At 45.2% G+C, this 21,839-nt stretch overlaps 1 protein-coding gene and 1 long non-coding RNA gene across 6 annotated transcripts in view; one reads left to right on the plus strand and one right to left on the minus strand.

Moving 5' to 3' along the window:
- LOC140134960 (uncharacterized) overlaps positions 1-21,839 on the plus strand; it is a 162,972-nt gene that overhangs the window by 86,662 nt on the left and 54,471 nt on the right. The window lies entirely within an intron of this gene.
- The window catches only part of LOC140134957 (interleukin-18-like), a 34,470-nt gene that overhangs the window by 8,644 nt on the left and 3,987 nt on the right, over positions 1-21,839 (minus strand). Inside the window, exons 2-7 of one of the 5 annotated variants that reach the window (XM_072155804.1) lie at positions 20,918-21,038; positions 20,755-20,778; positions 10,664-10,786; positions 9,899-10,026; positions 8,550-8,748; positions 2,018-2,140 (exon numbers count right to left, since the gene is read on the minus strand). In XM_072155804.1, the coding sequence (XP_072011905.1) occupies positions 2,018-2,140; positions 8,550-8,748; positions 9,899-10,026; positions 10,664-10,786; positions 20,755-20,764 (583 nt within the window). In that variant the 5' untranslated portion in view covers positions 20,765-20,778; positions 20,918-21,038. The remainder of the gene's footprint in view (positions 1-2,017; positions 2,141-8,549; positions 8,749-9,898; positions 10,027-10,663; positions 10,787-20,754; positions 20,779-20,917; positions 21,039-21,839) is intronic. The other 4 variants (XM_072155803.1, XM_072155807.1, XM_072155806.1 and 1 more) reach the window with 4 other exon arrangements.

Here is a 21,839-nt window from a genome sequence, read left to right on the forward strand (position 1 = left end):
GCTACCTTTCTGTCTGACTTATTGGTTAATCAACTATGTGGATTTGACACAGATTTCTTGCTATCAACTTTAGCTACAAAAAAACTATTGAAATTTGGCCTATACAGATCCCTCAAAACGGACACCCTGGAATTGGAGCAAAAATCAATCCAGCAACTATGTGGAGTTTACACAGATTTCTTGATATTAACTTCAGCAACAAAAAAGCACAGAAATTTGTGGTATACAGATCCCCCGAAATGGACACCCTGGAATTTGAGCAAAAATCACTCCAGCAGCTATGTGGATTTTACACAGATTTCTTGCTCTTAACTTCAGTAACAAAAAAGAACTGAAATTTGGGGTATACAGATCCCCCAAAACGGACACCCTGGAATTGGAGCAAAAATCATTCCAGCAACTATGTGGATTTTACACAGATTTTTTGCTATTAACTTCAGCAACAAAAAAGAACTGAAACTTGGGGTATACAGATCCCAAAAACAGAATTGGAGCAAAAATCAGTCCAGCAACTACTGTGTACAAGCAGCTGGATGCTACAGGCAGCACATGCAGTGTGAAGTGACGAGATTAGAAATGTCTGACTGTTTTTATAAGGCTGTGTGACATCACTGCCGGCCGCTGATTGGCTTTCACGTCCGCACATGTGATCGAGGATGTTTCTTTTCTTCTTCCCAGATTTCTCTGCCCCATGTAAAACTTTGTGCTCGCACCCATTTTGCTAATAAAGAACTTCGTTCCCACGAATCACCGTAAACTTGGGATTCGGGGCGAATCGAAGTTTTCCTGAAATTCTGAACGAATTCTGATTTTTAGAATCGATTCGCCCATCTCTACAGGTAATGTAAGATAAAACTGATTTATGGTGATGTAAGGAAAACAATTTTTTGGTATGAAGTCTGCCAGTTAGTTAATAGGGCTCTATTGGAACCTGTCACTAAATGTATTTGTGAAAATGTGGTGATAGGTTCCCTTTAAAGAACACTGGAGAGTATTTAGGCATGGAACCTGGTGTTTTAATTTATTTTCTACTATAATGAGTGTGCACAATGGGGCAGATTTACTTACCCGGTCCATTCGCGATCCAGCGGCGCGTTCTCTGCGGTGGATTCGGTTCCGGCCGGGTTTCACTAAGGTAGTTCCTCCGACGTCAACCAGGTGGCGCTGCTGCGCTGAATTTCCCCGAGGCCCGCCAAAATGCACTCAAGTTCACCGGCCTATTCCTGGTGAAGGTAAGCGCGAGTCTCGCAACACTTTTTTTTTTTAAATGCGGCGGTTTTTCCGAATCCGTTGGGTTTTCGTTTGCCCACGCCCCCCGATTTCCATCGCGTGCATGCCAGCGCCGATGCGCCACAATACGATCGTGTGCCCCAAAATCCCGGGGCAATTCAGGGGAAATCGGCGCAAATCGGAAATATTCGGGTAACACGTCGGGAAAATGCGAATCAGGCCCTTAGTAAATGACCCCCAATATGTTGGAATAGTGTTGGATTTTTATAATATTTAAATTCATGCACAATTAAAGAGACATCAATTCTGACACAAACCCAATTTTATGAAAAATTCAGCAAAGCTACTCTGAGTCGAGTCTTGAATTATTCACTCATCTCTATGTGCCTCATATTAGTGTTCTTACATTAATTCTACACACAGTCAGCTAAAAATATTTTCAATGCATTTTTCACTACTACTACTATAGAATTACTGTCATTCTATAGGTAATTTCTTTGTGTGCCAGAAGATTAAAATTTAGCAATAAAAACAGTGAAATCAAAATGTGCGTTCATCACAATAACAATCCTAGACTTATCCCCGGCACATGGGTTTGGGACCCTTACGGCTCAGGATAGCACATCTCATATTTGTACATGTGCGCTAAAACAAGTTACACTCCTCCCTATGGCTATGCTGTAAGTTTAGGTCATCCAACCCCCGGTGTGGGGCTCCCATTGTATTTTTCCAATTTTTCTAAGTCAATCGAATGTTTAAGCCAATAGAAAACATGAGAATAACATACCTTCTGGAGGTTTCTCTGATTCAAATGTTAAATAACACTTTTCTGGATGGGCAACGAGGAAGTTGTCGTAATTCTTGAAATAATATGGTGTACTTTCCCCAGTATATACGAAGACACGTTCAACTAACAAATATTTAGTATGTGCAGATAAAAAATGATTAGAAATAGTTTAGAGGCATAAACTTCACATAAAAATCTTTAAGAGAGAGGGCAAGTTTGGCAGTGCAGTGGTACAGGGATCCCAGTTTCAAACAACTAAAGAACATCTACACGTCTGGGTTTTCTCAAGGGTCACCTTACTGATAGTTAATGGTTGTTACAGTGGTCACCCATCTAATTAGACCCTCTAATAGCAGGACCTGATTGGTTGGCCGGTAGCCATGAGCTAAAATACATTGTATATAGTTGTGGACTGTGCTGTTCCTTATGCATGTCCGGCACTAGAATTTTACAACATTTTCGGAGTACTTTACTGAAAAACAACAGGAAAAGGAGGAAGATGGTACGAGGAAAAATGAGAACAACTTGATAACACGCATGCTATGTGGACCCCATGACTCTGGTTCCTCCCTGGCAGACCGGAGACCTTTTTGAAAAGTCATCAGGTGACAGGGTCCCTTTCAGTCATCAGACACATTATCAGTTTGCTTATAAATTGCAGCTGTCATCAAAGTACCAAGAAATGGAGCTTGTTTATACAAACTGCTTAATATGTGATAATCTAATAATTTTTTTTCACAAATTAATAGCTCTTGTGATGTAGGACAACTTTGCCTACTTCTTTCATTGCCTATGTCCAGCAGTATCTTTGCTATCCTCCTCAGTTTATTCCAAAGGCAGGTGACGTCTCCTCTCCCTGTGCTGCCCTGTTCAGTGAGACTATAGATGCTAAGAAGAAATTTTATGGACCTATAATGCTGGAGGGGCTGCTCTGAAGGGAGGGGGAGGTCATACGATGCTATTTTCTGTTTAGGTAGCAGGAGTTTTACAAATCAAAGGGGACATATACAGATATAATATTACATTACAGAGTACAAAAAGTCACAAGGACCCTGCTCACAAGAGTTTACGGTCTAAGAGGATGAGGGGGTGACACAAGAGCTTACAGTCTATGAGGATGAGGGGGTGAAACAAGAGCTTACAGTCTATGAGGATGAGAGGGTGACACAAGAGCTTACAGTCTATGAGGATGAGGGGGAGACACAAGAGCTTACAGTCTATGAGGATGAGGGGGTGACACAAGAGCTTACAGTCTATGAGGATGAGGGGGTGACACAAGAGCTTACAGTCTATGAGGATGAGGGGGTGACACAAGAGATTACGGTCTATGAGGATGAGGCGGTGACACAAGAGCTTACAGTCTATGAGGATGAGGGGGTGACACAAGAGCTTACAGTCTATGAGGATGATGCGGTGACACAAGAGCTTACAGTGTATGAGGATGAGGGGGTGACACAGGAGCTTACAGTGTATGAGGATGAGGGGTGACACAAGAGCTTACAGTCTATGAGGATGAGGCGGTGACACAAGAGCTTACAGTCTATGAGGATGAGGGGGTGACACAGGAGCTTACAGTCTATGAGGATGAGGGGGTGACACAAGAGCTTACAGTCTATGAGGATGAGAGGGTGACACAAGAGCTTACAGTCTATGAGGATGAGGGGGACACAAGAGCTTACAGTCTATGAGGATGAGGGGGTGACACAAGAGCTTACAGTCTATGAGGATGAGGGGGTGACACAAGAGCTTACAGTCTATGAGGATGAGGGGTGACACAAGAGCTTACAGTCTATGAGGATGAGGCGGTGACACAAGAGCTTACAGTCTATGAGGATGAGGGGGTGACACAGGAGCTTACAGTCTATGAGGATGAGGGGGTGACACAAGAGCTTACAGTCTATGAGGATGAGGGGGTGACACAAGAGCTTACAGTCTATGAGGATGAGGGGGTGACACAGGAGCTTACAGTCTATGAGGATGAGGGATGACACCAGAGCTTACAGTCTATGAGGATGAGGTGGTGACACAAGAGCTCACAGTCTATGAGGATGAGGGGGTGACACAAGAGCTTACAGTCTATGAGGATGAGGGGGAGACACAAGAGCTTACAGTCTGTGAGGATGAGGGATGACACAAGAGCTTACAGTCTATGAGGATGATGGGGTGACACAAGAGCTTACAGTGTATGAGGATGAGGGGGTGACACAAGAGATTACGGTCTATGAGGATGAGGCGGTGACACAAGAGCTTACAGTCTATGAGGATGAGGGGGTGACACAAGAGCTTACAGTCTATGAGGATGATGCGGTGACACAAGAGCTTACAGTGTATGAGGATGAGGGGGTGACACAGGAGCTTACAGTGTATGAGGATGAGGGGTGACACAAGAGCTTACAGTCTATGAGGATGAGGCGGTGACACAAGAGCTTACAGTCTATGAGGATGAGGGGGTGACACAGGAGCTTACAGTCTATGAGGATGAGGGGGTGACACAAGAGCTTACAGTCTATGAGGATGAGGGGGTGACACAAGAGCTTACAGTCTATGAGGATGAGGGGGTGACACAGGAGCTTACAGTCTATGAGGATGAGGGATGACACCAGAGCTTACAGTCTATGAGGATGAGGTGGTGACACAAGAGCTTACAGTCTATGAGGATGAGGGGGAGACACAAGAGCTTACAGTCTGTGAGGATGAGGGATGACACAAGAGCTTACAGTCTATGAGGATGATGGGGTGACACAAGAGCTTACAGTGTATGAGGATGAGGGGGTGACACAGGAGCTTACAGTGTATGAGGATGAGGGGTGACACAAGAGCTTACAGTCTATGAGGATGAGGCGGTGACACAAGAGCTTACAGTCTATGAGGATGAGGGGGTGACACAGGAGCTTACAGTCTATGAGGATGAGGGGGTGACACAAGAGCTTACAGTCTATGAGGATGAGGGGGTGACACAAGAGCTTACAGTCTATGAGGATGAGGGGGTGACACAGGAGCTTACAGTCTATGAGGATGAGGGATGACACCAGAGCTTACAGTCTATGAGGATGAGGGGGTGACACAAGAGCTTACAGTCTATGAGGATGAGGGGGAGACACAAGAGCTTACAGTCTGTGAGGATGAGGGATGACACAAGAGCTTACAGTCTATGAGGATGATGGGGTGACACAAGAGCTTACAGTGTATGAGGATGAGGGGGTGACACAAGAGCTTACAGTCTATGAGGATGATGGGGTGACACAAGAGCTTACAGTCTATGTGGATGAGGGGGTGACACAAGAGCTTACAGTCTATGAGGATGAGGGGGTGACACAAGAGCTTACAGTCTATGAGGATTAGGGGGTGACACAAGAGCTTACAGTCTATGAGGATAAGGGGGTGACACAAGAGCTTACAGTCTATGAGGATGAGGGGTTGACACAAGACCTTACAGTCTATGAGGATGAGGGGGTGACACAAGAGCTTACAGTCTATGAGGATGAGGGGGTGACACAAGAGCTTACAGTCTATGAGGATGAGGGGGTGACACAAGAGCTTACAGTCTATGAGGATGAGGGGGTGACACAAGACCTTACAGTCTATGAGGATGAGGGGGTGACACAAGAGCTTACAGTCTATGAGGATGATGGGGTGACACAAGAGCTTACAGTCTATGAGGATGAGGGGGTGACACAAGAGCTTACAGTCTATGAGGATGAGGGGGTGACACAAGAGCTTACTGTCTATGAGGATGAGGGGGTGACACAAGAGCTTACAGTCTATGAGGTTGAGGGGGTGACACAAGAGCTTATAGTCTATGAGGATGAGGAGGTGACACAAGAGCTTACTGTCTATGAGGATGAGGGGGTGACACAAGAGCTTACAGTCTATGAGGATGAGGGGGTGACACAAGAGCTTACAGTCTATGAGGATGAGGGGGTGACACAAGAGCTTACAGTCTATGAGGATGAGGGGGTGACACAAGAGCTTACAGTCTATGAGGATGAGGGGGTGACACAAGAGCTTACTGTCTATGAGGATGAGGGGGTGACACAAGAGCTTACAGTCTATGAGGATGAGGGGGTGACACAAGAGTTTAAAGTCTATGAGGTTGAGGGGGTGACACAAGAGCTTACAGTCTATGAGGATGAGGAGGTGACACAAGAAATTACAGTCTATGAGGATGAGGGAGTGAAACAAGAGGTATAAGAGCTTATATAATGGTCCAGCCATTTTATAAGGGAATAGAAGCAAACAATTTAATAAACAAAAATGCTGCCGCTTCACCCAGTCATCAGCTGCCATCTTATATACAAAGTCTGAAGTCAACAGGACTGCAAAGAATCCCCATTTGCTTGGTACCTGGCATTTTCCAGTTTACATACAGAGGGAGTACCCAGAATTGGTTAATAAAGAGAGGATTAAAGTCTGGATTTCAGTGTTCTACTTTCAAAATCTCAACAAGGCAATCACTCTGCTGTGGAGTATTGCATGGAGCTCCTCTAGAACTGTGTGACTGTGAATTGGTGTGAATCTTCTGTGAAGGCTCTCTTTATATGGGTACTGTCTGATTCTGTAAAGGATGCCTGGGTTGGTCACCCTGATCCTATTTCCTTACAGCAAGATATAGCCCTGGCAGTTTGTATTCTGTGAAGGCTCAGAGACACAAGGCTATTATAAACCCTAATATTTTTTCAATGGGAACAAGGGAATCCAACATCCAAACTTCAAAAAGGAAAAAAAAAGTTTCTTTCTTTCATGAAAAACATCCCTTTAATTCATTAAAATCGAAAAGGATTAAAAATAACACTATCACATCCAGAAAGGCTGACGCGTTTCGGACAGTTGTGTCCTTAATCGTAGTCTAAATGCAAAGACAAGGGGTAGAGTATTTAAGGAGAAATGCTTTTAGACTATAATTAAGGACACAACTGTCCAAAATGCATCAGCATTGTAGATGAGATGGTGTAATTGTAATACTTTTCTATTGTGATAAACTAAAGTGATATTGTTTATTAAAGAAAGAAACTTTGATCCAAGCACAACTTTGATCCTCAGAAAACTTCAGGGTGATTTGGGCCATCCAGATTTCAAGGCTATTTTTTAGTTTTGATTCTTGGGCCAGATTCCTGGACTGGTTCCATCATGGAGCAGATAAACTGTGTGTATGCTTGGAAGAACTCTTTTCCCCCTGGGGATTTCTCCTGACTTTTTATCCCCCTTGAGGTTGCAAAACCTCTTCACTTTGATTCACTCATTGAAGGAGGTACACTCAAGCCAAATGAGGCTGCTCTTTCCATTTCCCCACCCTTGTCTTGCTTAAAATGAGAGTATCCTCAGTCAAGTGGCTGCGTCACAAATTGTCTATCACATGCAAGGCCCAAGAAAACAGTTTTCCCCAAATAGGTGGTACTGGGGTCCCATGAAATTACATACTGTGTACCCAGATTGCTCTGATAGATACTGGCACCGTCACTGCGCTCCTGGCACCATGACACATATATGGTGGTGATGCCGGACACTGCAACTTTTTTTGGTTCCAATTGTGTAAATTGGTTGCTGACTTGACTGGTCATCTCCTCGTTGTCCTTTTGCTTTCTATACTTCCAATACTGTCCAATATCTGGTCAATTGGAAGGGGTTTGGCCTTGTGAAGCAGAAATAGGTTTCTAGCAAGGATCTTCATGCTTCACACCATCACCAGAATCCTTCCAAACCTGGTGGGATTAATGTGGGTCCAAAGCTGTCTCATAAAAGGAGGGCTACTGTAGCATCTGTGTTGGCAACATCCGTTGTCCATAAAGTACAGCCGAGGATACGCTGATTATGTTAAGTTTCACTCTGATATTGCTAGTTTGAACATTGGCTTAGGCTTTCTGGCTACCTCAATAAATTTACACCACAACCATAAATCTCCTGAAGCTCTGCTGTGGTACATTAGTAGTTAACCCACTGTTACAGACAGACTCTAACTTCACTCACATCACTTGATGTTCTGTTGCATCTGTATTTCAGAATTTTGCTACAATCACACCCTTTGGATGGGACATCACATAAAAGGTTTACTTGCCCTTTGTTCTTTGCTTGCTATAGAATTAGTTCTTAGCTCCTGATTATCCTGTTTTTCTGCTCTCTTTACCCTGGTATTTTGACCCTCTGCTTGTATTCAGACTATCCTTTTGCCTTGAGATTTTGTACTGCATTTGCCCTCTAGCTGCTGACATCTTGACTCTGTCGTCTGCTGACTATTCTTCTTTGTATTGTGTTGTCTTTGTCTCTGTATTTTGCACAGAACTTTGACTAGTTGAACCTTACAGCCTAAGATAAGTGAGGAACGTAGGCAAGGACACTGTCTCTGTTTATGTCCCCTGTCTGTTCCCTGACCCTGCATTACATAAAGTATATTACAAAGTTTAACTTCCTGAACTGTTGTTTTTACATCTTTTCAAAAATGTAATAAAATTTTATCACTTCATCATATACTACTAAATAATCACTGCATCACTGTATATTTTGCTACATGTCTCCAATTAGCAAATTTGTTACTTACCGATGGAAATTAACGTAGTTTCGTCAAATGCATGTATGTCATAAGGCTTTAGTATGAGATTGCGGCCATCTTCACTGCTTGCAAGATAAAATCCCATCTTTATTGATGACTCAAATATTTGGGCTTCCAAACAACAATTTTTTTGGTAGAAGATAAATTCACTGGTCTCTGATGAGATTGATTCCGGCAATTTCATTTTCTGTTAATAAAACTTTATTAGTCATGGTCTGTGGTCAAATTGCTGTATCATAGTGATGGTCAGTAATACAATAGTTTCTGGTTTTCTGAATCCATACTTTTCTTTTGTCCAAAAAAATCTATATTATTAATATTAATATTTTTTTGCTGCTATCTCCATAATCTTCTATGGGACTATAGTTGATATTTTTTTTTATAAAACCTTGCATAGAAGTGAATTGAAAGAGTCACTTAGGCTACATTCACACGAACGTATGGAGGACGTATATACGGCCGACGTATATATGGCCGATATACGTCCCCCATACACTCCTATGGGCGCACGGCACCCTACGGGAGCGGTACGGAGCAGCACACGTGCGGCACCGTACCGTTCCGTACCCGGGAAAAAGATAGGACCTGTCCTATCTTTTCCCGTAATACGGGGCCGTGCGCCATAGGTTGCTATGGAGAGGGGCGGGGGTGAGCTGCGCTCACCTCCTCCTCCTCTCCCCGTACACTGCCGTTGCCCGCTCTTGCATCCTGACAAAATCTTGGGATAGTCACAGTGGCTGGGCATTTCAAAAAACAACTACAGGCTGCCTCCATCTTTGTGCTTCTGTAAAGCCCCACTGATGTCAGCTCACCAGGCTGTGACCTATGTGAAAGAGCAGGAGGAGGAGCTGTACAGGAGCACAAATGTGGGGGCCAACCTCTTAAGAGAGAGTAACAGACAAGTCACATGTTGTTTTTGGAAATGCATCTAAACCAAAGCCCAACATCTGTGACTACCCCAGGGTTTTGTCAGGATGCAAGAGTAAGTTATAACAGACAATTATATTCTAATGCAAATGCTTAGAAAAGGCAGAGAGGCAGATTTGCACTCAAGGTGTTATGGGTTTCTTTAGTGAAAATGAGGTCCCTGGTGACAGGTTCCCTTTAAATAGAGACTTCTAGGGTGATTTGGGATACTAAGCCACGATGTGTGGAGGTTTAATGTCCCCAATAATCCTATATCATCCAGGCCAAAATAAAAAACCCAAAACACCTATATTACCTGTGCAGTCATTCAATGAAGCTGTCAAAGAAGAACCTTGTCTGCACTGTGCATGGTTTATTATTATTTCATGAAAGATATAAGACATAAGTATCTATAACAGACTTGTTCTTACCTTATAAATGACAGAATTATTTTCTACACACAACACGTAACTGGTGTCGTCTATTTCACAGCTAATGGCGACTGGTAAATCTTCCACGTGTACAGCTTTGTATATATGCAGAGAAAACATTGTTATATCTAAAAATTGAGAAAAAAAATTAACAGATCATTGTGTCACTCCAAATATCAGCTGACAATAGCAAACACACACCAGAAACTGTCTAGCTAGAAAAAGATAGCTCTGTCCCCTGACAAATGGCTATGGCAGGCACTGCATCTAGGCCAAGTAAATACAAACTGTGTTTTGTTATACAGGGTATAACTGTTTTGCACTCACTTTATAATATTGCAGTTTATTCTGACACAGAGCTACAGACTGCCTGCATGAATAGAAATGTAAATCCTGGCTGCAAGCTGCCACCACTAGGGGGAGATATGGAGAGTATTGCACACAGTTTTTACATAGAACTCAATGACAAAATAGTATAAAGCGAACTCTTATACTACAACTATGGACAGCTACAGCATGCAAGGGATTTGGAGAATGGAATCAGGAAAACTGGTCTTTGGTGGATTTCCGATTTAATCAATGTGGAATGATTGGCTTTTAAAATGACAGTATTGTAAATTATGGAAATGTATCTTTAGTATATATGGTATCACAATGTTAGGAATGAATCAACTTAGATTCAATCCTAGTTAAATGCTAAAAGCACATGAATAATTACATGATATTTTTGTCATGATTCTTTTTTTTTTCTTTTGACCAAGTTACCTTTTAGATCATCTCCAGGTTCAAAAGTGGCAGTGCCGTGTTCTTTGTAAAAATTCAAAATGTCTGTGTGGAAATTGGTTATCACCACAGTTTTTTTCTCAACTAGAATAAATCTCTTTGCCCCTGTGGAAGGATAAAGGAATATTTGGATAAAAGAAATAAGAATTATAATAGTTTAAAACCAAAGTGTCTCCATGATGCATGGTTCAGATTTTCTGTCTATTTCTCCAAAAAATAAAGAGATATCTAAATCTCAGGCATTTATTGCTTATCCTCTGGTTTTACTCTTTTGAGTTTCCACTAGAGATGAGCGAGCACTAAAATGCTCGGGTACTCGTTATTCGAGACGAACTTTTCCCGATGCTCGAGTGCTCGTCTCGAATAACGAGCCCCATTGAAGTCAATGGGAGACTCGAGCATTTTTCAAGGGGACCAAGGCTCTGCACAGGGAAGCTTGGCCAAACACCTGGGAACCTCAGAAAAGGATGGAAACACCACGGAAATGGACAGGAAACAGCAGGGGCAGCATGCATGGATGCCTCTGAGGCTGCTTAAACGCACCATTATGCCAAAATTATGGGCAACAGCATGGCCATGACAGAGTGACAGAATGAGGCTAGATAGCATCTAAAACATCCAATAATTGACCCTGACACTATAGGGGACGGCATGCAGAGGCAGCGGCAGCAGCGGCAGGCTAGAGAGTGTCATGGCGACATACCCTAAATGGACTCAGGTTTCACCAAAGGAGGTGAAATTATTTCCTATGTGAACAAAAGGTTGACGGTATATTTAGTCGATAACACAGCATGGTGGCGACATAGTGACCAAGTTCCATAACGTATCTGGTGAAACACCCGAAAAATGAGCCTGACACAGCTCTTTTGATAAGGGGACGACATGTGGAGGCAGCCATGGAGACGACTTCCATGATTAAGAGCGACAGTATGGGGCATTCATATTGCGCTGCTATGATTGCAACTTCAGGTCTCCAGCATGGCGGCGACAGATGGGCCGAGTTCCACTATGTATCTGGTGAAACACCTGAAAATTCTGCCTGACACAGCTCGTTTGATAAGGGGATGATGTGCTGCATATCCTCTCGTGCTCCAGCGTCTGGGGTATAGAGAGTTGAAATGAGACATTGGTGGACGCTGTGGAGGATCGTGGAGGCAAAATGGACAGGAAACAGCAGGGGCAGCATGCATGGATGCCTCTGAGTCTGCCTAATCTTGGGATGGAGCTGGCGGTCCACTGCCAGGCGAGATTTCGCCTGTCCAAGCCCCTGTCTCTCGCCTCCTCCCCACCCAAAATGGGCCTGGGGGCCAGAAGCGTTTACTTTGAAAAAATTATAATTTTCAAAGCAGGCCGGGTCGTTTGAACATTTCACCTAGGAATAATGGAATAGCATAGTGGTTCTATTTTTTCAGGTCTCCAGCATGGCGGCGACAGATGGGCCGAGTTCCACTATGTATCTGGTGAAACACCTGAAAATTCTGCCTGACACAGCTCGTTTGATAAGTTTGGGATAAGTTTGGGATATGGCGGGTGAGGGGAATGTAAACAGATGCGCAAGAAGCGCTGAAATAATATCGGTAAATGATAAAAGTTTGCCAGTATATTTTGTGGATTACACAGCAGGGTGGCGACAAAGTTAACAAGTTTGATGTGGAAGCCATGAAAACAACCCAAAATTCTGCCTGACACAGCTCGTTTGATAAGGGGACCATGTATGGAGGCAGTGAACTAGTAGTAGATTAAAGGTGTTGCAGTTAAAACTATGTTAGTTGGATCTTGAGATGGAGCTGGCGCTCTGCTGCCAGGCGAGCTTTCGCCAATCCAAGCCCCTGTCTCTAGGCTACTCCCCAAACAGCACTTCTAAGAACCTTTTGTATAAGATCAAGTGTAGTAGCGTTCTTATAAGTTTGGGATATGGCGGGTGAGGGGAATGTAAACAGATGCGCAAGAAGCGCTGAAATAATATCGGTAAATGATAAAAGTTTGCCAGTATATTTTGTGGATTACACAGCAGGGTGGCGACAAAGTTAACAAGTTTGATGTGGAATCCATGAAAAAAAACCAAAATTCTGCCTGACACAGTTCGTTTGATAAGGAGACCATGTATGGAGGCAGCTACATGGACGACTTTTGGAGGCAGCTATGGCGATGACGTGTGGAGGTAGCAATAGAGACAACGTGTGGAGCCAGCTAAAAAGACGACATGTGGAGGCTGCTATGGAGACAATTTAATTTGGATAGTGCCTGTATGTGGCAGTCCAAAAAAGTTTTCAAACCAGAGGAGCAGGTAGGTGGTCCTCCAGAAAAATTAAATAAATTGAGTGCCTGTACGTGGCAGTCCAAAAAAGTTTTCAAACCAGAGGAGTAGGTAGGTGGTCCTCCAGAAAAATTAAATAGATTCAGTGCCTGTATGTGGCACTCCCAAAAATTGCTTAAAACAGAGGACCGGGTAGGTGGCCCTCCAGAAAAATTAAATACATAGAGTACTATAGCTAGAGCCAGTTGGCCCTGGCAAAAAATAGCCAGTTTCCTATGCTTTAGTGTACAAAGAGGAGGAGAAGGAGGACAATGAGGAGGAGGAGTGCATACATTATTCAGGTTGAGCTTCTTTCACCTGTTGGAGAATGAAAATCCGGAGAAATCCAGGCTTTATTCATCTTGATAAGCGTCAGCCTGTCAGCGCTGTCAGTCGACAGGCGTGTACGCTTATCGGTGATGATGTCACCAGCTGCACTGAAAACCCGCTCGGACAAGACGCTAGCGGCAGGGCAGGCAAGAACCTCCAAGGCGTACAGCGCCAGTTCGTGCCACATGTCCAGCTTTGAAACCCAGTAGTTGTAGGGAGCTGTGTGATCATTTAGGACGATGGTATGGTCAGCTACGTACTCCCTCACCATCTTTCTGTAAAGATCAGCCCTACTCTGCCGAGACTGGGGACAGGTGACAGTGTCTTGCTGGGGTGACATAAAACTGGCAAAGGCCTTGTAAAGCGTACCCCTGCCAGTGCTGGACAAGCTGCCTGCTCGCCTACTCTCCCTCGCTACTTGTCCCGCAGAAGTACGCCCTCTGCCACTAGCGCTGTCAGAAGGGAAATACTGTTTCAGCTTGTGCACCAGGGCCTGCTGGTATTCATGCATTCTCACACTCCTTTCCTCTCCAGGGATGAGAGTGTAAAGATTTTGGTTGTACCGTGGGTCCAGGAGAGTGAATACCCAGTAATCGGTGCTGGAATAAATTCTTTGAACGCGAGGGTCACGGGATAGGCAGCCTAGCATGAAATCTGCCATTTGCGCAAAAATTCACTCCCCTCACTGCGCCTGACTGCCCATTTCCTCCTCCTCCAACTCCTCTTCTTCTGCCCATACACGCTGAACAGTGAAGGACTGAACAATGGTCCCCTCTTGTGTCTCGCCAACATTCTCCTCCTCTTCCTCCTCATCCTCCTCCACCTCCACCTCCTCCGATATGCGCTGAGAAACAGACCTAAGGGTGCTTTGGCTATCAACAAGGGAATCTTCTTCCCCCGTCTATTGTGACGAGCGTAAAGCTTCCGACTTCATGCTGACCAGAGAGTTTTTCAACAGGCCAAGCAGCGGGATGGTGAGGCTGATGATGGCGGCATCGCCACTGACCATCTGTGTTGACTCCTCAAAGTTACTCAGCACCTGACAGATATCAGACATCCACGTCCACTCCTCATTGTAGACTTGAGGAAGCTGACTGACCTGACTACCAGTTCTGGTGGAACTTGACATCTGGCAGTCTACAATCGCTCTGCGCTGCTGGTAAACTCTGGATAACATGGTTAATGTTGAATTCCACCTCGTGGGCACGTCGCACAACAGTTGGTGAGCGGGCAGTTGGAGGCGGCGCTGCGCTGCCCTGAGAGTGGCAGCATCTGTGCTGGACTTCCTGAAATGCGCACAGATGCGGCGCACCTTAGTGAGCAAATCAGACAGATTGGGGTATGTCTTGAGGAAACGCTGAACTATGAGATTTAACACATGGGCCAGGCATGGCACATGTGTCAGTCTGCCGAGTTGCAGAGCCGCCACCAGATTACGGCCGTTGTCACACACAACCATGCCTGGCTTCAGGTTCAGCGGTGCCAGCCACAGATCAGTCTGCGCCGTGATGCCCTGTAATAGCTCTTGGGCGGTGTGCCTTTTATCGCCTAGGCTCAGCAGTTTGAGCACCGCCTGCTGTCGCTTAGCGACGGCACTGCTGCTGTGCCTAGAGCTACCGACTGATGGCGCCATGCCCACTGATGGTAATTCGGAGGAGGAGGTGGAGGAGGGGTGGGAGGAGGAGGAGGCATAGTAGGCCTTTGAGACCTGGACCGAGGTAGGCCCCACAATCCTCGGCGTCGGCAGTATATGACCAGCCCCAGGGTCAGACTCGGTCCCAGCCTCCACCAAGTTAACCGAATGTGCCGTCAGCGATATATAGTGGCCCTGCCCGGCAGCACTCGTCCACGTGTCCGTGGTCAGGTGGACCTTGTCAGAAACGGCGTTGGTCAGGGCACGGATGATGTTCTCTAACACGTGCTTGTGCAGGGCTGGGACGGCACATCGGGAAAAGTAGTGGCGGCCGAATACCGAGGGGCGGCCGCCGCCATGAGGTTTCGAAAGGCCTCGGTCTCTACCAGCCAATAGGGCAGCATCTCCAGGCTAAGCAACTTGGAGATGTGGACGTTGAGGGCTTGGGCGTGTGGGTGGGTTGCGCTATACTTCCTTTTGCGCTCCAGCGTCTGGGGTATGGAGAGCTGAACGCTGGTGGATGCTGTGGAGGATCGTGAAGGCGAAGATGGGGTTTTCGCACGGGAGGTGTTTGGGCCGTGGTCCTGGGCAGGGGGCTGACTAGCAGATGACACAGGGGAAGGAGCAGTGGTGTGCCCGGCCGTAGGTGAACGGGCTTGGTGCCATTGAGTGGGGTGTTTAGCATTCATATGCCTGCGCATACTGGTGGTAGTTAAGCTAGTAGTGGTGGAACCCCTGCTGATCCTGGTTTGGCAAAGGTTGCACACCACAGTCCGTCGGTCATCCGGTGTTTCTTTAAAGAACCTCCAGACTTCTGAAAATCTAGCCCTCGACACGGGAGCTTGACTACGGGCAACATTTGGCGCTGATGCACCAGCTCTGGCCCTGCCTCTCCGTCTGGCCCCACCACTGCCTCTTCCAACCTGTTCTGCTATAGGACTCGCCTCCGTCTCAGAAGCACTGTGTTCACCCGGCCTATCAACCCAGCTTGGGTCTGTCACCTCATCATCCTCCGATCCCTCAGTCTGCTCCCCCCTCGGACTTCCTGCCCTGACAACAACTTCACCACTGTCTGACAACCGTGTCTCCTCATCGTCCGACACCTCTTTACACACTTCTTCCACTACGTCAATAATGTCATCATCACCCACAGACTGCGACTGGTGGAAAACCTGGGCATCGGAAAATTGCTCAGCAGCAACCGGACAAGTGGTTTGTGACTGTGGGAAGGGTCCAGAAAACAGTTCCTCAGAGTATGCCGGTTCAAATGCCAAATTTTGCTGGGAGGGGGCAGACTGGGGGGAAGGAGGCTGAGGTGGAGGAACCGGAGGAGTGCTGATTTCGGTGACATGGGTGGACTGCGTGGAAGACTGACTGGTGGATAAATGGCTAGAAGCATTGTCCGCAATCCACGACATCACCTCTTCGCACTGTTCTGGCCTCAACAGTGCTCTACCACGAGTCCCAGTAACTTGAGACATGATGAACCTAGGGAGTGTAGCTCTGCAGCGTTCCCCTGCTCCCTCATCAGCAGGTGGTGTCTCACCCCGCCCAGGACCATGGCCTCTGACCCCTGCAGTAGTTGGACGCCCACGTCCACGCCCTCGTCCTCTACCCCTAGCCCTCGGGTTAAACATTTTCAAAATTAAAGTGTAAACTTTTAATTTTTTTTTTTTTGTGTTTATTTTTTTTTATTTTTATTTTTTTTTAACAAAACGATGCTATCCTATTGCTATGGCTAGTTTCTAACCTACACTGACAGCACACAACTGGATTTTGTGCTGTGCCTGATGAGTTTGAGCTATAAAATGAAATAAAGGTAAAAAAAAAAAATAAATCAGCAGACTCTAATTCTAATTCTAATCAAACCCCTAATAAATTGTCCCACTTCGGTGTTTGAGGTGGATATGCGTGTCACTAAGAGCTAAACACAACGGTCGCAGGTCTCCCAGCAAATTCCTCACAATATGGTACTAGCTGCACTACTAGTGCCAGCAAGCCCAGCCACAAGCAAACAAAAAAAAGGAAAATATACCGCTATTGTAGGCCTAAGTAAGCCGTTGGGGTTCTCCTATGGCTATTTTGTAGCCGACACTGAAAGCACACTGCTTTGCAAGATGAATTTGAGCTATAAAATGAAATAAAGGTAAAAAAAAAAAAAAAATCAGCAGACTCTGCCTAATTCTACTCAAACCCCTAATAAATTGTCCCACTTTGGTGTTTGAGGTGGATATGTGTGTCACTAAGAGCTAAACACAACGGTAGCAGGTCCCCCTGCAAATTCCTCACAATATGGTACTAGCTGCACTACTAGTGCCAGCAAGCCCAGCCACAAGCAAATAAAAAAAAAAAATGTATAACGTTATTGTAGCCCTAAGAAGGGCTGTTGGGTTCTTGTAGAATCACTCCTGCCTAACACTATTCTAATAGAACAGCCTAACGCTTTCCCTGACCAGCAGCAGCTCTCTCCCTAGCGGCATCCAGACAGAGAATGATCCGAGCAGCGCGGGCAGGGGCTAGTCTATTCCAGGGTCACCTGATCTGGCCAGCCAACCACTGCTATCGACGTGTAAGGGTACCACGTCATGCTGGGTGGAGTGCAGAGTCTCCTGGCTTGTGATTGGCTCTGTTTCTGGCCGCCAAAAAGCAAAACGGCGGGAGATGCCATTTTCTCGAGCGGGCAAAGTATTCGTCCGAGCAACGAGCAGTTTCGAGTACGCTAATGCTCGAACGAGCATCAAACTCGGACGAGTATGTTCGCTCATCTCTAGTTTCCACCCTTTCATGGCCCCCCGGTTTTAGGAGATATTGGGACAGATTTACTTACCCGTCGCTGCGCGATCCCCGAAGTACGTTCCCCTACACCAATGCACAGCTGCCGTGATTCACTAAGATCGTGCGCCCGATATCCTGCATGTGTCGCTTCCCCGATCAGTTCCGCTGGAGTTCACCATCTTCTTCCGGCTGCATGTACGTGCTGATCTTGTGACATAAATTCAAAGTTAAATCCCGCGGTTTGTCCGAATCCGTCGGTTCGTCCGACGGCCTGCTCCCTGAATTTCTGTCGCATGAAAGCCGGCGCTGTTGTGCCAAAATCCAATCAAGTGTGACACAATCACCGGCGAGATCCCTGAAAGGTCAGAAAACCTGATGAAAATGCGGCCGCGGGACCCTTAGTAAATAAGCCCCATTGTGACACTTGCATGGCTCGCTTCATAAATTTGTACAAGGGCACCAAAAACAGCTGAGCAGGCAGCCATGGCTAGTTTTGTCCAAGTCAATGGAGGCCAGAGATGGAAACCACATGGATTGGGCATCTATGACATATCTTTTGATGAGTTTGGTTTAAAATCTACAAAATACAAAATCTTTTATACAGTAATTACATGTTTTTCCTTGTCATGTCAAGTTTCAGGATTGCAATCATTTATATACCATCTTAAAGAGGAACATATAAAAGAAGCTGTATAAATTTAGTTTTGGGTTGAGCATATTACAATACCACGGGGTGCAGGACAGATACATCAGCCCTATCAGATGACTTCTTGTACTCATTCGTTGGTCAGAACATTTAAAATATGTTCATATAGGATAATTTGGCATAAGTATACATTCAGACAATTGTATGCTCATCAGGGCCGTAGCCCAGGCGTCCACACAGCCGCGTGCAGGAAAGAGGACGAGTGAGCTTCTCACCCTTCTCCATAGAGGAGCAAGCGCCCGGCACATAACATGACCGGGAGCCATAAGCATCAATGGGGATCAATATCCAGCTACAAATGGTGCAGTTGGATATCGGGCCCCATAACATTTGTAAATGAGCCCTAAGACTTCTCTGTATTTAGACTCTTAAAGAAAACCTGTCATTAGAAATTGACCTAATTAACCACTGACAGTATGTCGTGAAGCAGATTAGCACCTTCCAGATCATGCTTCTTCCATAGCTCAGTCTGGTGGCATCATTCAGAAAATAAACTTTGAAGTGACATGTAATTTGGTTGTATAAAGACATGGAGGCGGAGAGCTCAGCATTGAAGTGAAGCTCTCCTCACATCAGAATGAAGGATGTTAGTGATGTGTCTCTATGCAGGACCATCAATAACAGTGAAAAGGGCATTCTGAGGTGAGGTAAGCTTAAAGGGGTATTCCAGGAATCAGCATAAGGCTTCATTCACACAACACTGTGCCCGTTGTACCAGGGAACGGTGGGCACACGTCTGTGTCTGGGAGCGGAGGACCACGTAGGCGCTCCTCACCCCCACCCCTCTAAATAGCGATATATGGTGCACAGCACCGTATTCTGTGGAAAGATAGGGCATGTTCTATCTGCCTGTTCAATGAACATGACAGTACGCGGTGAGGGAGCTGCATGAGTGTGGAGGAGAGGAGACTTAGCACACACATGCTGCAGTTGCCCATCTCCCACACAGAGCCGGATTATAAGGTGGACGCACAGGGCGCATGCCCTGGTGCCCCCACCACTTTGCCCTTAAAGGAAACCTAACACTTAAAGTGGTAGGTGTAAGAAGGAAATACCGAGCACCAGCTCAGGGTGAGCTGGTGCAGGAGCTTATTTTTGTTAGTGTTCTAAACCGCTGTATCGCAGTTTAAACACTTTTTAAACTTTATAGCCGAAGCTGCTTCGGTGCACCATGCGCGCGACCGCGCACCGAAGCAGCTTCGACTATAAAGTTTAAAAAGTGTTTAAACCGCGATACAGCGGTTTAGAACACTAACAAAAATAAGCTCCTGCACCAGCTCACCCTGAGCTGGTGCTCGGTATTTCCTTCTTACACCTACCACTTCAAGTGGTAGGTTTCCTTTAAATGGACCCCCACCAAGTGTGGGCCATTCCAGTGTTTGCATCCTGGTGCTGGCAGAGTGTTAACATCACATCTGGCGCCAGGATGCTGACATCCTAAAAGAAGAGGAGGAGGAGACTGCCACGCGGCGGGGGAAGGAACTGTAGGAGGTGCATGCAGTCCCCTAAAAATATTAACACATGCATTCTTTATAAAACATCTCTATTTCTGATAACACGTTCTAATTTTCTTCTTTTTTTTCTAGAGGAACTTGCCTAATTTCCATTTACCAAACTGTTACAAACTTGGTTTACGGTTGAAAAAAGACACTTGCCCATCAAGTTCAACCAAGGAAGGGAAGGGATTGGATGAGGAAGGGGTTTATGGGAAACATTTCTATAAAACATAACATAACCATCAATGTTATTTAGGTGTAAAAAGGCATCTAGACCCTTCTTGAAGCTATCCGCTTTCCCTGCTGTGACCAGCGCCTGAGGCAGGCTATTCCACAGATTGACAGTTCTCATAGTAAAAAAGCCCTGTCGCCTCCGGTGATTAAACCTTGTTTTCTCCAGATAGAGACAGTGCCCCCTCGTCTTTTGATTTGATTTAATCTGGAACAAGTTACCACCGTATTTTTTGTATGGACCATTCATATATTTATATAAATTAATCATGTCCCCTCGTAGTTGTCTCTTTTCCAGACTAAATAAATCTAGTTGTTTTAATCTTTCCTCATAACTAAAACCCTCCATACCCCTTATCATTTTTGTGGCTCTACGTTGAACCCTCTCCAGCTCCAGGGCATCCTTTTTATGGACCGATGCCCAGAACTGGACAGCATATTCCAGGTGTGGCCGAACCAGTGCCTTGTACAGTGGTAATATTACATCCTTACCACGAGAGTCCAGACCACTCTTGATACATGACAAGATCTTGCTGGCTCTAGAGGCAGTTGATTGACATTGCATGCTGTTATTCAATTTATTTATTTTTATTAAATTTAACTTACCTGTTGCCATCTTCTTGTAAGGATCTAACAGACAAAAACAAAATTCAAATAATTATTTGTATCAACCAAAACCAGACAAATTCTCAGAAACTGTTGAAATACACAAATGGGGGTGGCTTATAACAGCTTATCACATTATATTGTAGATTTAATCTTTTTATACCTACTGTATAGTCTCAGAGGATAGACAGGCGGTAGTTGTTAGTCTTGGTATACAGCTTGTTGCTGCTCACAATGTAATCTGGGTCTGTAGCGTCTAGAAGGAGCAATCCCCTCTCTTTTATCTGTTGGCGAATAAAGTTAAAAAAAAGTTTCATGAAAGTAAAAGTAAAAATTAAAAGTAGTTTCATGATGTGCAATTATATTACTATATTTTTACAATACATCTACTTTAACTGAAATACTAAATTGTATGTCACATGCCCTCTTATATGATTCCATTAAGTCATGTGTGAGGCAAAAGTCTCAGCAGGAAACTGATCTTAGATTTTCATAGTTTTATCATTTAGCTTTCAGGTAGAAAAGTAACAGCCACAACAAAGCGTTTCTATATCTCCATTTCTAAAGAAAACATATTGGGGCTCATTTACTAAGGGTCCGCACTTTCGTCAGGTTTCGCGAATATTTACATTTTTTGACGAATTGCCCCGGGATTTTGGCACAGGTGATTGGATTGTGGCGCAACGGCGCATGCGACAGAAATCAGGGGGCGTGGCCGTTGGACAACCCGATGGATTCGGAAAAACATTTAAAAAACAATTTGTGTCACAAAATCAGCACTCACATGCACCGGGAAGAGGAAGGTAAACTGTGGCGGACCTCGGCGCAGCAGCGCCACCTGCTGGATATCGGGCGCATGACCTTAGTGAATCCCGGCAGACCCGGACAACGTGCCTCGGGGTCGCGACTGGACCGGGTAAGTAAATGTGTCCCATTATTCCACTTGTGATTTACTGAGCAACAAGTTATGCAAATAAAACTGCAAATTACACTGTGTATGTAGGGGGTAATTAACAGAAAGTTTGAGCTCTGCTGACAATAAAATGTTATTAGCTAAATATTATTAACTTATCTATAAAATAAGG

The sequence above is a fragment of the Engystomops pustulosus genome, chromosome 6, assembly GCF_040894005.1.
Source record: "Engystomops pustulosus chromosome 6, aEngPut4.maternal, whole genome shotgun sequence".
Lineage (NCBI taxonomy): Eukaryota > Metazoa > Chordata > Amphibia > Anura > Leptodactylidae > Engystomops > Engystomops pustulosus.